The sequence below is a fragment of the Pituophis catenifer genome, unplaced genomic scaffold (genome assembly GCF_029215685.1).
Source record: "Pituophis catenifer annectens isolate HBS135680 unplaced genomic scaffold, rPitCat1.0.hap2 SCAF_14, whole genome shotgun sequence".
Classification (NCBI taxonomy): Eukaryota; Metazoa; Chordata; class Lepidosauria; order Squamata; family Colubridae; genus Pituophis; species Pituophis catenifer.
Window position 1 is genome coordinate 24,006,871 of NW_027256894.1, and position 12,593 is coordinate 24,019,463.

Consider the following 12,593-nt stretch of genomic DNA (forward strand, 5'->3'; position numbering starts at 1 on the left):
CCTATATTCTCCCACATCAGAATAACAATGCAAGTGGAAAACAGGGACTTTATTTCTTGGCAGTAACCTAAGTGGATGAAGGTTCCTATAGAGCCTCTGAAGGAGGCAGATGGTCCTGGGGAAAAGGCACTCACAGATGAAAACACAACAGTGAGAGCTTTGCATCTAACCTACTAATGTTGCAGCCATCTGAGGGGAAGCATAAGGAATTTGGCCATAGAGCAACCGAAAATTTTACTACAGCATCCCCGATCCCTCTTGTTGGACTGGAAGAGACAGATCAGACAAAGCCAAACCATCCAGGTGGAGCCTGCACCCAATGCTGAGCAGGAAGAACCCACGCGCTCCACAGCACCCTCATGCCCCCTCCCCCCACCACCCCGAGCTCAAAGCCTTGGGCTGCTGCCCATGAAACTCCAAGGAGGGGCCTGTGCAGTCACCAACACACTCACTTTGAGAAGTCTGGCTGTTTATGAATTTCTTGACCAGAACATCTGTGGTCTGCGTGTACAAATTCAGGGCATACTTGAGAGACTGCAAGTTTGGACTTTTCTCCAAGAAGCTCTTTTTCAGTCCGTTTCCTCCAGCATGAAAATATTGCTACAAAAAGAGCAAAGAGATGAGAATTCATCCACCTGCTCTCGGGTCCTCCCAAGATGATTTGAGTGGCTCAGGTGCCAGAGGAATAAGCCCTAGGCATAGGAAGCCAGTTTTCCTCATGGGAAGTTATCACCTTAACCATGAGTTAAGCCAAAAGGTTGCTTTGGAAGATGACAGATGTCCATAGCCAGAAGCACCTGGTAGGGGGCTGACATGCCGTGTCTGAGTCAGCCAGGTGTTGTCTGCAGGGAAACACCCCCACAGATGCTCTGGCCAAACTGAGAGATGAGAAAAAGATGGAAAAGCCCATTTTTGTAGGATTCTATCTGAGGGAGGCTCAACTCTCCATTAAAGCTCTTGTCCCTGTTTGTATGAAACAGCTGACCAGGGAATGATGGTTCAGCCCCAAGCAATCTGTGGCTCTTTTGCATTATACACAACTTCCTGCAATACCAGAACTGGCTGGATTCAGCTTTTTGCTCCACACAGTAGCCCAACTTCCATCTCCCCACCTCCCCCCATCCACCCCATCTAGGCCACATGGCCTGTGAACCAGGTCCCTCTGTGCTTGACTAAGCTGTGTCAAACATAGACCCATCAAGGCCACAAAAGGTATTTGACGGCACCCTCAGGTACGCAATGAAAAGAATAAACGCAGAAGGCCATGACAAGGAAAAGCTGTCATGCAAACAAGAATGGTTATGCAAGCTGGCTTGTAACCCTCTGAAATTTGCTGTCAATTTGTTGTGTTTCTCTGCTAAAGAAAAGAACAAGCACTGAATTTTTCCTTACCCTTCTCACTGCTATTCCTACTATGTTTTTCCACTTAATAAATTTCATAATGCCAAATGAAGAGTTAGAACAGCTTTTAAAGTCTTGGGGGAAACTAGGTAACATAAAAGAGATTCTCCCACAATGAAGACCTCGTCTCTTTCCCTCTTAATCACAGTATGATGCAAAAAAACCCTCTTTTTATCCTGCCAGGCTTCTCAATTGTCCTGACCTTCTCAGCTGGGGCTGATGTATATTTAAACTAACCAAGTTAGTTTAGTCTCCTCTTGCTACTAAAAGAGAAACCTAATTAATTTATGGCATTTTTAAATGGTTAACTATTTTTGCCTTTCCAAATCCATGTCAACCCATTTTCCAGGTCCAAGGGATGACAGCCTGCTGGACTGGTGCTTAAGAGTGTCAGGCTCAGGAGGTTCAAGAAATCTGGACAGATGGAGGGACGGGCTCACTTCTACACCCTCACCACCCTTACTGCTGTTCTGCCCCAACCTCAACCCACTGGGCACACCCTCCTGCCACTCTACCTTGATGGTGGCCAGAACCTCTTCCATTATTGCACACTGCCTCAGGGTCAGGCTTTTTGCTTCTTCTCGGATGACGTGGTCCTGTAAAAAACAACAGCAACTGAGGAACTGGAGGTGAGACATCTTCCTGCACCGACCATACCCTCCACCTCATGTCTGCAACAAGCCTTCTTGCCATGGAAATATTTCAACATGGTGGTCACTTCCCTCTTTCATCAAAGGAGAGAACATCATTCTCACTGCAGCCTCTCGAGTCTCTGAGAAAAAGCTCCCCAGGCTAAGATGGAGGAAGAGAAGCTGTGCCAGGGCCATCAGCCTCCAACTTCAGATTCAAGCTATCTCTGAATTACAGTTATTGGAGAACAGGATCAAAGGAGGCCATTGTCTCCTGCTGCGTTTTGGGATTCCCCAAGGCATCTGGCCAGACTGGCTCTTGGCCTCTTTCTCAAAGGCAAGCGCAGGCGTTTCTGCCCCTCTCTTCCACCCAGACTGGCTTACCTTCAGCTTCGACAGCTGGCTGAAATCTTTGGCTGCACTGAGAATCATTGGAGGGCCCTGAGGAAAAGGCAAAGAGGGGAAGGTGAGGCACAATTCCCAAGCCATCCTCACCTCCAGGTGTGGGGCAGGGGAGGCCCAGTGCGGTCTCTGGGCCCTCGGGCTCTGTGTTCAAGGGAAGGATGCCATGCACAAATACAAAGAGGGCACCTCAAGGCCACCAGCTGAACACTCCAGGAGCGAACTGCCAGCCCATTAAGATAGACGAATCTTGTTATTTTTTTGGCCCAGGTTCAAGTCCCTCTGACTGTTGCCTTAGTAGCGATTCCCCCTCTACATCAAATGGCCAAAAGGAGGGCATAGACCCACAGGAGCCAGCTCTGCACCCACTACCTCATCTTTAAATGCCAAAGGGAGAACAAGAAGGGTACCCACCATTTCTTCTTGCAAAAGGAGCTTCGTCTTTGGAACATCTGCCCTTCACATGAGTGAAGGGCTGAATACCTGAGCACCTCCCTTGTCAGGGTAGGTAAGCTAATTTTTTACAGCTGAATGCAGGAGGAGCTGCCCATGGGTTAGGGTGGCTTGGAGACTCACGGATTGGTCTGCCAGGGGTGGGAGCACAATCTGCCTTTCTATTTTGCTCAGGACCAACTTCCATAGCTCTTTCAAAAGCCGCTTCAGAACAGTCTTCTCACAGATTTTTGCTGAGGTACTTAAGCTGCAAAGAAACAAACCATTTCTGTCTTGTGTCATGATTTTGCCCATGTCAGCCGGGGGATCTGCCAGCAGATGACCCCAGATGCAGCACATTGAGGGAAAGCACAGATGCTTCCCCAGCCCCCTCCCCAAGAATTGTGCAGGACGGAGACTCGCGGTCCAGCCCTCTGCCCCAGGGAGGGGCAGGGAGGGAGGGCCACTTTTCCCAGCAGGAGAGCCTGGGTTTCCGTCTGCCCTGAGGAGCCTCCCCTTCGTAGGAAGGCCAAGGGAGCAGGAATAGCCAGGAGGAGCTGCCAACCAAACCAAGCCAGTGGGTTGGGGAAAGGGAGCGATGAAGGGAGGGTTGGAAGAGCAGGAAGATCTCATCCAGAAGGCTTGAGCACTAGAAGGGTGCTGGGCAGAAGCTTACTGCTCAGCATTGGTGCCCACCCTCCCCCCCATTCTCCCCAGCTGTGGCACCATCTGTCAAACGTGGCAGTTCACTGGCACCCGCCTCCTGTGCTTACGTTTTGTCAAGGAAATCCATCAAGGGGCGCAGCACAATCTCAGCCTGCACGGCGCTGTTGCTGCCTGCTGCTCTTCCGTCTCCTCTCATCCGATTTAACTCCAGGCTCATTTGGGTCACACATTCCTCAATGAGAAGCTGGAAACTAGGAGAGGAGAGGGGAGGGGATCCAGATGCCCCCTGCTGCTGCCCACCACCATCTCTGTCATGCTGGAGTCCCTGCTGCTGCCCTCTTCCCCCTCCCCAGCTCTGGCTGCACCAAGTGATCTCATCGGGATCCCGCAGGGATGGGGGGGGGGAATGAGGAAGCTGCTTTGGTCCAGGTTTCCTAGGGCCACTTGGACTGAAAGCCCTTTGCAAAACAGACACACCTTTTTTTCCTCCCTTCACTGCTGCTGCTGCTGCTGCCGCCACCTCTAGGTCCCTGTTTCTTCCCCCCTTCCCTTCCCATGGATGCCAAAGAAACAGTTGTGCATCTGGAAATCTATTATTGTTGATGGAATATAGTAATAGTCTGACTTTTCCAAATAGAAGCTAATTTCAAGTCTAAGCTCCATCTGTTTTAGAGAAGCCCTTGGTCATAGCCACCTGGCCCCTCAGAGGCACACACACACAGGTATGGTTCTCCAATGGAGCCCTTATGCTGCCCTTTCTCCTTTCTGCAGGTGTCTAGATTAGATTATATTAACAGAGTTGGAAGGGAACTTCTAGGTCATCTAGTCCAACCCCCCCACCCAAGCAGGAGACCCTACACCATTTCTGACAGATGAAGATCCAATCTCTTCTTGAAAGCCTCCAGTGATGAAGCTCCCACAACTTTTGAAGGCAACTTCTGTTCCATTGGTTGATTGTTCTCACTGTCAGAAAATTTCTCCTTATTTCTAGGTTGCATCTCTCCTTGAGTTTCTTGGGCTCAAGGAACAGGTGAGGCAGCTGGGGATCTACAGGAGGAAGAGGAGGAGGAGAGCCCCATGGAAAGGAACCTGTCCTTACCTGGTGCTGTAAGCCAGGCCGAGCTCATCTAGGACGCTGCTGAGCTTGGTCTGCAGCTCTTTCAAGGTCTCACTGGCCTCAGGGTCCAGCTGAAAAGAAGGCAGGGGTGAGATTAGCCACTCCTCCTCCCCCCTTGCCTCCATTCGCTGGCATAATCAGCAGGCAAAGAGATAAAATCCCCATCCATTAGACGGCATTAATGGAAAACCAACGTGGAATCCAGCACTTCTTGGGCTGAAAGGGGAATATACCGAGGCCTCTCAAGACACAAACAGCGGCTGCCTCTCCCTCTTCGGCCTTCTGTGGGGCCACTTGAGAGGTGAAGCGGACCCGTTGGGGGAGAGGCAGCTTTGAGGCCTGGAAGAGTCGCCCCTCAGCTCCCTCCCCCGAGGGCCCCACAGAGCAGCCCACATCTCCCCATCCCACTCCACCCTTTGGAGCTGATTGGATTACAAGAGGGAGTTTCCACGCTGTTTTGCATTAATGGTGGACAGAAGCCAAGCACCCGGCAATGAAACATGTGCAAGGAACTCTTGGAGGCCATGCCACTTCTTGAGGAAGGACTGCAGAGAAGCTGTTGGTGACAGTCCAGGAAGGCTGCAACTGTGCCAGCTTTGTCCCCAACAGAACTTGGCAGCATCTGGTGTGCCTCAGGCACGCCTGGTGCCACCTGCGTCCTACCCATCTCTCAGGCACAAGGCACGCCAGAGGCAGTACCTCTCGGCAAGCGCAGGGAGCCCTCAGGAAGAGCAGGGGACACAATGCAACCCCCCTGAAGCTGTCACAGAGATTGTGGGGGGTGTCGAGAGAGCGGCTCAGGAACCTCACCCTCTGCCTCACCAAATTCACTGATAAACAGCAGTTGGGGGGGGTGGGGGTGCCAACAGCTTCCTGGAGAGCTCCCAGTTTTGTCCTGGATGCTGGTGTTCCCCTTCAGATGTGTCCCTGTTTGTGTGCCATGGGGCACTGGAGGACATTGCCTAGAGCTACATGTGGTAAGGGGAGGAGCACAAGGAACTGAAATGGTGGAGGCCTTGTTTCAGCCCAAGTGGGCAAACAGGTTCCTCACAGCCCCCCTAAATTCCGAAATGGACGTGGCCCAGCCAGCTCTCAGGCAGCTCCCCCCCTTGCTGCACCCCTGACTGCAGGAGAACGGCTTCTTGACCCAGGCTCTCCCAGGGAGCTCCTGCTGCTTGGCCTGAGGGCCCCTCCTCTGTCTCCTAAGCCTGAGTAGAGGGAGAAGGGGGTGCTGTGTTCTGCAGTCCTTTAGTGAGGCTGGGGGAGATTGGGGAACTGATCATCTCTCGCCTGGACACAGTAGAGGGGAGAAGGTCAAATGTAGTCTCCCTCCTGGAAATGTTGCAACCCACGCTGGAGGCCACCTCGTGTGTATTTGTGTGGAAGGGAGCACAAGGGAGCCTATGCACACGTACATCTGCTGCCGTTCCCCACACCCTTGTTATGGGCCTTAATCTGCACCGTTTGAAGGCGTCTCTTTCCTCTTGCCTGGTCAGTTCCAGGAGTCAATCAATTGAAGTCCGAGAGCTTCAGATTAACTTGCAGCTTCTAATTCTACCAGATCATTTTGAAAGCCAACTGCCTTATCCTCTGCACCCAGATACCCATTTTCTGCCCACGGAAAAATAGGCGCACAGACTGGGCAGCCAGGAAGCTCTTTCTAATGACTGCACATCTCTGCAGGCACCCCTTTCACACAGAGACCCACGGATCTCGCCCGAGCAACTCTTCTGCACCCCAAACAAGTGGCTGGAAACAGGACACATGACAACATCACAAACCTCGTAGGAAAAGTGTTTGCCTTCTTGCTTCTTCTCAAGGATGGCAAATTAAAGGCAGTAGACAAAGACAGGATGACACATTACAGACAAACATGGGCATGCCCACTCCCCCGCCTCGAGCTATGACTGGCAGGACTGGGTACAAATCAATTACATGCAAGGTGCCCAGAGAAGGCTAACCTAGACAGGTGGATGAACTTACTGGGTGGATCTCCCCCACTTGCCCCATGGCAGGGCATAGCACAAGAAGAATCAGGGAATGGGGCGCAGCTCTGGGCTGGCATCATATCTTTCTCTCGGCTTTTGGTCAGGAAAGAGAACCAGCTCTTTTGGCCTGGGGTGGCAAGGAGCTCTTCTGGCATCATTGCAGTGGGAAGGGACCAATGACTCTAGATCTATTCTTCTCTGCATTTGAGCGACTTGAAAAGGCAAAATGGCGTCATTTTGCCCCTCATGCCTCCAAATAGAAATGCTAGCAATGGGGGGACCTCAAACTGCTTAGCCCCCATGACAAAAAAGCCATATCTGACATCTCTCCAGAAGAAGTAAATGGGGAGGAGCTGCCTATGGCCTCCTATTGTTGAGCCAAAATTAAATAAGGTGATGGGCTCCCATCCTGTTGAAGAAGAGAAGCCACTGACTTCAGCACAGCCAATGCGGGTGCTCTACCCCATGCCTACAGGCATGGAACCCAAGAAGACTTAGGGCCGGGCCTACTCAACATCTGCCAGTCACTGGCCACCCTGTCAGCCACTCCCTTTCTATGGCCGATGCTGTCCCCCTTTCTCTTGGGAAGAGTTTAGTGTTCAGTTGAAGGTGGCAGCCGACACTCACCTCTTTCCCACCCATGGCTTCAAACATCTTCTCAAGCTGTACTCGCAGCTGCTGAATGTTGTTCATCAAGATGCAGGGCTGGAGATCACAAGGACGAAAGTTGTCTTAGCTGCTGGGAGAGAACTGACTGGGCAAGAGATCACAAGAAAGGAGCAAAACGGCTGGTTGAGTAGTCCTCAAAGACTACCTGGAGGTTTGTAAACCACCCGACCGAATGAGGTGCTGGAAAGAAGAGGTGTGTGGTAGCAAAGAGCTCACCTGTTCTTCGCACATTATTCGGCCAAGCCATTCTCAGCAGCAAAGCCCCCCCACCTTTCTCCTCCGAGTGATCAGTTCAGTGCCATTTCTCTCTCACTGGCAATTTCCACCACCGGGCACATAAATCTGGTTCTCTGCTTCCATGCCACTGAGCCTACCTCTTTGACTGTGAGCTAAGCAGAACGTATCATTATGGTTATTTTCTATGCTGGATGGTAGGTATCCTGAAAGCTAGTTCCCCTTGCCCTTGTCCCTTTCTTCCAGGGATGGGATTGGAAAGCAGAAGGACCTCCAAAAGGAAATTCAAGAGGAGAAACAGAATGGAAGATGACCAAAAGAATGTTCTCCATAGCATGACAAAATCGTTATTGCAACTGGGAAGAAGGGATGTTCTCTACTTTTCTAGGGATTATTCTGCCAATCATGGCAACCATGTTGATGCCTTCTGTCCATTGTAGGAAAACAACTTTGGGGACTGAAAAACAACCCATCCTTTCTCTGGACCCACCATAGTGCTGCATGTCATGGATTCCTCAGAATCAGAAGACTGATAGGGAAGATCATCTGGCTCTCCACCCACCAGACAGCTGTGTCTGCTGATGTACTAAGTGACAAATTGCTGTGTTGGAGAGAAAGTGAGAATGTGCAGGTTTTGGCTAAGTGCCCACTCCTAAAATTAGGAGACTGCCATGAAACATCAAGCCAAGACAATTCTTCTAAGGAAGAGTCAGGAATCCAGGCTTCCTGAAACATGGCTGGAAGATGGGCCATACCACTCACTAATTCCTTGACTGACATGTCAACCTTTAGGAAATCATGGGTTCTTGGGCCTCCTTCACATAAACTGGACCTTGTTTTTCTGGCAATACCACCACCCCCTCCTACAATTGGCCTCATATTAATCTCATTGGCTTCTCCAGACTCAAATTGTTTACTGCTGCTTTTCTATTTAGCATCACTTCTGACTTCACGAAGACTTAGCGGTAGGGAAGTTGGTAGTGTTTCCACTAAGCTTTGGGAGGAGGTGTCTTCAACAGACCGGCTAACATTTATTTTGGGGAGAAAGGATTCCCATGCCCAGGAGTTGTAGACTCCTCATCAGCTGATCAGCAACCTCAAGCTGCACAGTACCTGGGCAATACCTTTGGTTATCCAGTTGCCAAAGGTTCTGGAAAAGAAGAAGATGGCATCCTTCCACAGAAGGAACATTGCTATGGCAAGGCTGGGTCTGGCTTAGGCTGGGTATTGTGAAGGGCCCCTGGTTGCTCCCCTAGCCTGAAAAACTGCCTTTTGGGTTACTGATCAGAAAACAAGAGATCTCAAAATACCAAGGAAATGATTTTCAGAGCAAGCTGATAGGGTCACTGTGCAACAAAGGAGAGCAGAGAATTTATCTCCACCCTATTTCCTTTGTGGTCTTTGGTTCCCTATTGATCATACAATGGTTACAAAACACAGTATTAAATTTGAAAAAGTAGCAATCAAACTTTGCTCACCACATTTTCCTTATCACAGTAAGAACTGAAATCCTTTGTTATAATTGCAGCATACTGAGTAAGCACTTTGTGGATTATCTAGAACAAAAGAAAAAAGTTACTGCGGAACGGCACTACTATTCTAAAATATGACACCATCTGGGCCACTCTTGGAGTTGGAGGGAACAAAGCTAAGTCTTCGCCCTCAGAAGAGCACTGAGACCCTTACATCCTCCTTCAGGCCAGAAGCTCTGTGACAGGCCTTCCTAGGCAGATGGTCCTATTCATCGCGACATTCGTAGAGCTTAATATATCCTAAAGATCAGTTTCTGGGAAATGATTTATAAAGGAGGGTCCAAGAAGATCCCCAAAAGTGTATCTCTTCTGGCTAAAATTGCTGAAGCCCAGGGAGATCATTTACTAAAACTAAATAGGGGTGGGGAAGAGTTGGTGGAAAAAGGCGCATCACAAGCGCCCCTTCCTAGAGAGACAAGGGAGTGTTTCAGTCCAATAAATGGAAACAGGCCACTCCTGGGAGCTTCCCTGAAAAGTTGGCCTGGCACCTCTCGGGTCATCAGGTGAAGATGCTTCTGTTCATTTAGGCCTTTTTATAACTTCTCATCTTGACCCCTCCTTTTAAAATTCATACATTTTCATTTGTTTTTTTCTTCTGAGTGGTAATGTTACATTTTATGTTGATTTATCTTCTTTGTTACATTTAAACTCTTATTTCATTTGGTTTTCTTAAGCTGCCCAGACAAACCTGTTATGGGGCAGGTGGCTTCAGGAGAAAGGAGATATGGCATATGGCTTAATAAGAACTCTAAAATGCCTCCCAGAGGCCACCTCCTCACGTGAATCGGGCGGAGGAGTGGGGCGCAGAGCAGAAAAGTTGGTTTCAGCAGGATTCTGGACTCCTGATCCTGTTTGCTCTTGTACTCTGGTTATCTTATTTCTCTTCCAGTGGATGGAAACCACGTTAAAAAGCCATGGCTTTCTGTGCCTGGATGGATCCAGAGAAACTATCCTGCTGCTGAATCTTAATGGGAGTTCTATCAAGCTGGTATCTTTGACTTCTTCTCTTGAAGTCCTCAAACATTCTTTATGTAATATGTGAATTCCAAGTTTTCTAGACAGATCACAGCTAGCTTAGACAACATTCTTTTTGCCTTGAGATTTATGTTGATATACCACAGAGCTAGAAAGAGGAGGTACCCTTTGATGGGACAAAAAGCAAAAATGTCTCAAGGCAGGACATCCATTTTATTCTGTTGTCATCAGCTTTCACGTGTAGCTCAGGCTCCACTACAAAGGCAACAATACAACACAAGTGCACCCACCTTTGCAAATTTTCTCATGAGATGAGAAAGTGCTGCAGGATTAGGACATTCCAGCTTCTTTATAATCTCAAAGCTCTGGTTGAGCTGTGTGAAGACATCTACCACTGAGCAAGAGAAGAGGGCATGGTCTGATGTGGGCTGGAACTGCAGGGAGAAGAAGAAACAAGACATGCTGTGCAGAAGCCTGATGTGAGGAGCTTCTTCTCAAAAGATGTGGCTGCGCTGTCGCTTCAGGGTAGTAGCCCTACAGGACTGGATCTGAAGAAAGAGGGCTTTGGAAATCATCCCAAAGTCTATCGCTTAGAGAGGCTGCAAGTGGTGACCACTCAAGGGATCTTCCTGGTCAGGGACGTTGGCTGATATAACAGCAGTTCCCTTCCCTTTTTTGGGATCAGGCCACAGTTCCTGCTAGTTCTAGCTCCCCACTCTCATTTTATGGGAAAAGGGCCGGCGACATCTAGCAGGGGTTAGGTGGTGGGGGTTTTGGCCTTCACTTCTTGATGCTGCTCACCCCGTCTTTCTTGTCCCTTCCTAATGCGCCGTGGAGGAATTCCATGGAGACGTCCTCATTTTCGTCTAGCCACTGCATGACAAATGGCTCAAACCACCTAGGAGTGGACATACACGTGTGGGTGGGTTTTCCAGGCAGTCTTTTGTCTTAAAACCAGATTCCACTAAATTCACATTAAGACTGTACACTCAGAGGAGAATGGATTGTGCTGGTGTAAATGGATGCATCTTCTTGCCCCTTTCCACCATGATGGCACATAGTTAAGAGAACTGTCTTTTGCAAATAGGGGTAGAAATCAGGTTAATTTAGTGGCTCTTTCACTTATTCTGTAAATGGTAATAGTAAGAAACTGCACCTTATGTTTTTTTGGGGGGGGGGAATGGTCTAAAAAAGGAAATGCCATGCAGAAGTGAAGGGCGTGAATTCGCCTTCTGCCTCCTGCAACAATGAAAACTGGATTGATCACCTGGTCTGCTGCCCTCTTGGAGGGCAGAATCTCTCCAAACTACCTTCTCTTCAGTGCAATGATGGAAAAATCAACCATGATTTCTCCATGGCATCTTTGTGAGAAATGAGGAGTCAAGGAAAGGGGTTGGAGTTCTAAGTGCACACCAGTTTTAAGGGGTTCCAGTTTTAAGGCAGAGCTGGACAAAGATTGAAAGTTGTCTGCATTCAACTTGGAAATGAAAGCTCAGTCCAGCCCCCATGCAACTCCCATCCCCACTTCACTTACAGAGAGTATTCAGGCACCGTGTCTCTGAATGAGGGGAGCTCTTGCACATATTCATTATAAAACCATTTCACTTTGAAGTGTAAATTCATATAGTCTGTGCTCTTGCATAACCTGTGCTTTTCGTGTTCTGTAATGGACACAAGACAATATAAAGATTTAATAAAGCTGCAGCCATAAATAAGATTACGGTCTCCTGGCACACATTTTGGCTCCAGAAAAATAAATCATACTGGACTTTCACAACTGGCAGCTGCTTAATTTAATAGCCTGAGTAAGCAAGCCACTGCCCAAGGTAACCAAATGTTCACGCCGGTATTCCTCTTCCCCAACTGTGTCCATAGGCTCGCCAGGAGCTGCACTTGATGAAGACAGAGAGCCAGCCAAGGATTATACATTTTGCTTTCAGAAGTGCTCAATCCAACCTCCTTTTGAGTAGACTGTGACCAAGCTGCCCTTCATCTCTCTGCTGTCCAAAGTTCTTATCAAGTACGGCAAACAACTTGAATACAAATGCTATGTATGCTATGGTCCACATGTTTGTTGGACCCGTGTCCCTCCTGGTTAGTGCTGGCTTCCCGGGAGGTGACGCGAGGCTGGCTCCAGGGGATTATAAATGCTTCGTTGGGTGAGGGTGTCTTTCCCGCCGCCTTGAAAGAGGCGGTGGTAAGGCCTCTCCTCAAGAAGCCTTCCCTGGACCCGGCAGTATTGGCTAATTATCGTCCAGTCTCCAACCTTTGCTTCGTTGCGAAGGTTGTTGAGAGTGTGGTTGCGCGACAGCTACCCCAGTACCTGGATGAAGCGTCGTATCTAGATCCGTTCCAGTCGGGCTTCAGGCCTGGGTACAGCACGGAAACGGCATTGGTCGCGTTGGTTGATGATCTCTGGAGGGCTCGGGACAGGGGTTGTTCCTCTGTCCTGGTCCTGTTAGACCTCTCAGCGGCTTTTGATACCATCGACCATGGTATCATGCTGCACCGGCTGGAAGGGTTGGGGGTGGGAGGCACCGTTTTACGG

The 12,593-nt window shown here is 49.3% G+C and overlaps 1 protein-coding gene across 2 annotated transcripts in view; it reads right to left on the reverse strand.

Moving 5' to 3' along the window:
- UNC13C (unc-13 homolog C) overlaps nucleotides 1-12,593 on the reverse strand; it is a 65,920-nt gene that overhangs the window by 3,909 nt on the left and 49,418 nt on the right. For both annotated transcript variants that reach the window (XM_070953911.1, XM_070953912.1), the window contains 11 exons: nucleotides 11,580-11,706; nucleotides 10,847-10,943; nucleotides 10,336-10,479; nucleotides 9,017-9,094; nucleotides 7,263-7,340; nucleotides 4,630-4,718; nucleotides 3,638-3,781; nucleotides 3,009-3,132; nucleotides 2,415-2,471; nucleotides 1,917-1,997; nucleotides 453-600 (listed from right to left, as the gene is read on the reverse strand). In XM_070953911.1, the coding sequence (XP_070810012.1) occupies nucleotides 453-600; nucleotides 1,917-1,997; nucleotides 2,415-2,471; nucleotides 3,009-3,132; nucleotides 3,638-3,781; nucleotides 4,630-4,718; nucleotides 7,263-7,340; nucleotides 9,017-9,094; nucleotides 10,336-10,479; nucleotides 10,847-10,943; nucleotides 11,580-11,706 (1,167 nt within the window). The remainder of the gene's footprint in view (nucleotides 1-452; nucleotides 601-1,916; nucleotides 1,998-2,414; nucleotides 2,472-3,008; nucleotides 3,133-3,637; nucleotides 3,782-4,629; nucleotides 4,719-7,262; nucleotides 7,341-9,016; nucleotides 9,095-10,335; nucleotides 10,480-10,846; nucleotides 10,944-11,579; nucleotides 11,707-12,593) is intronic.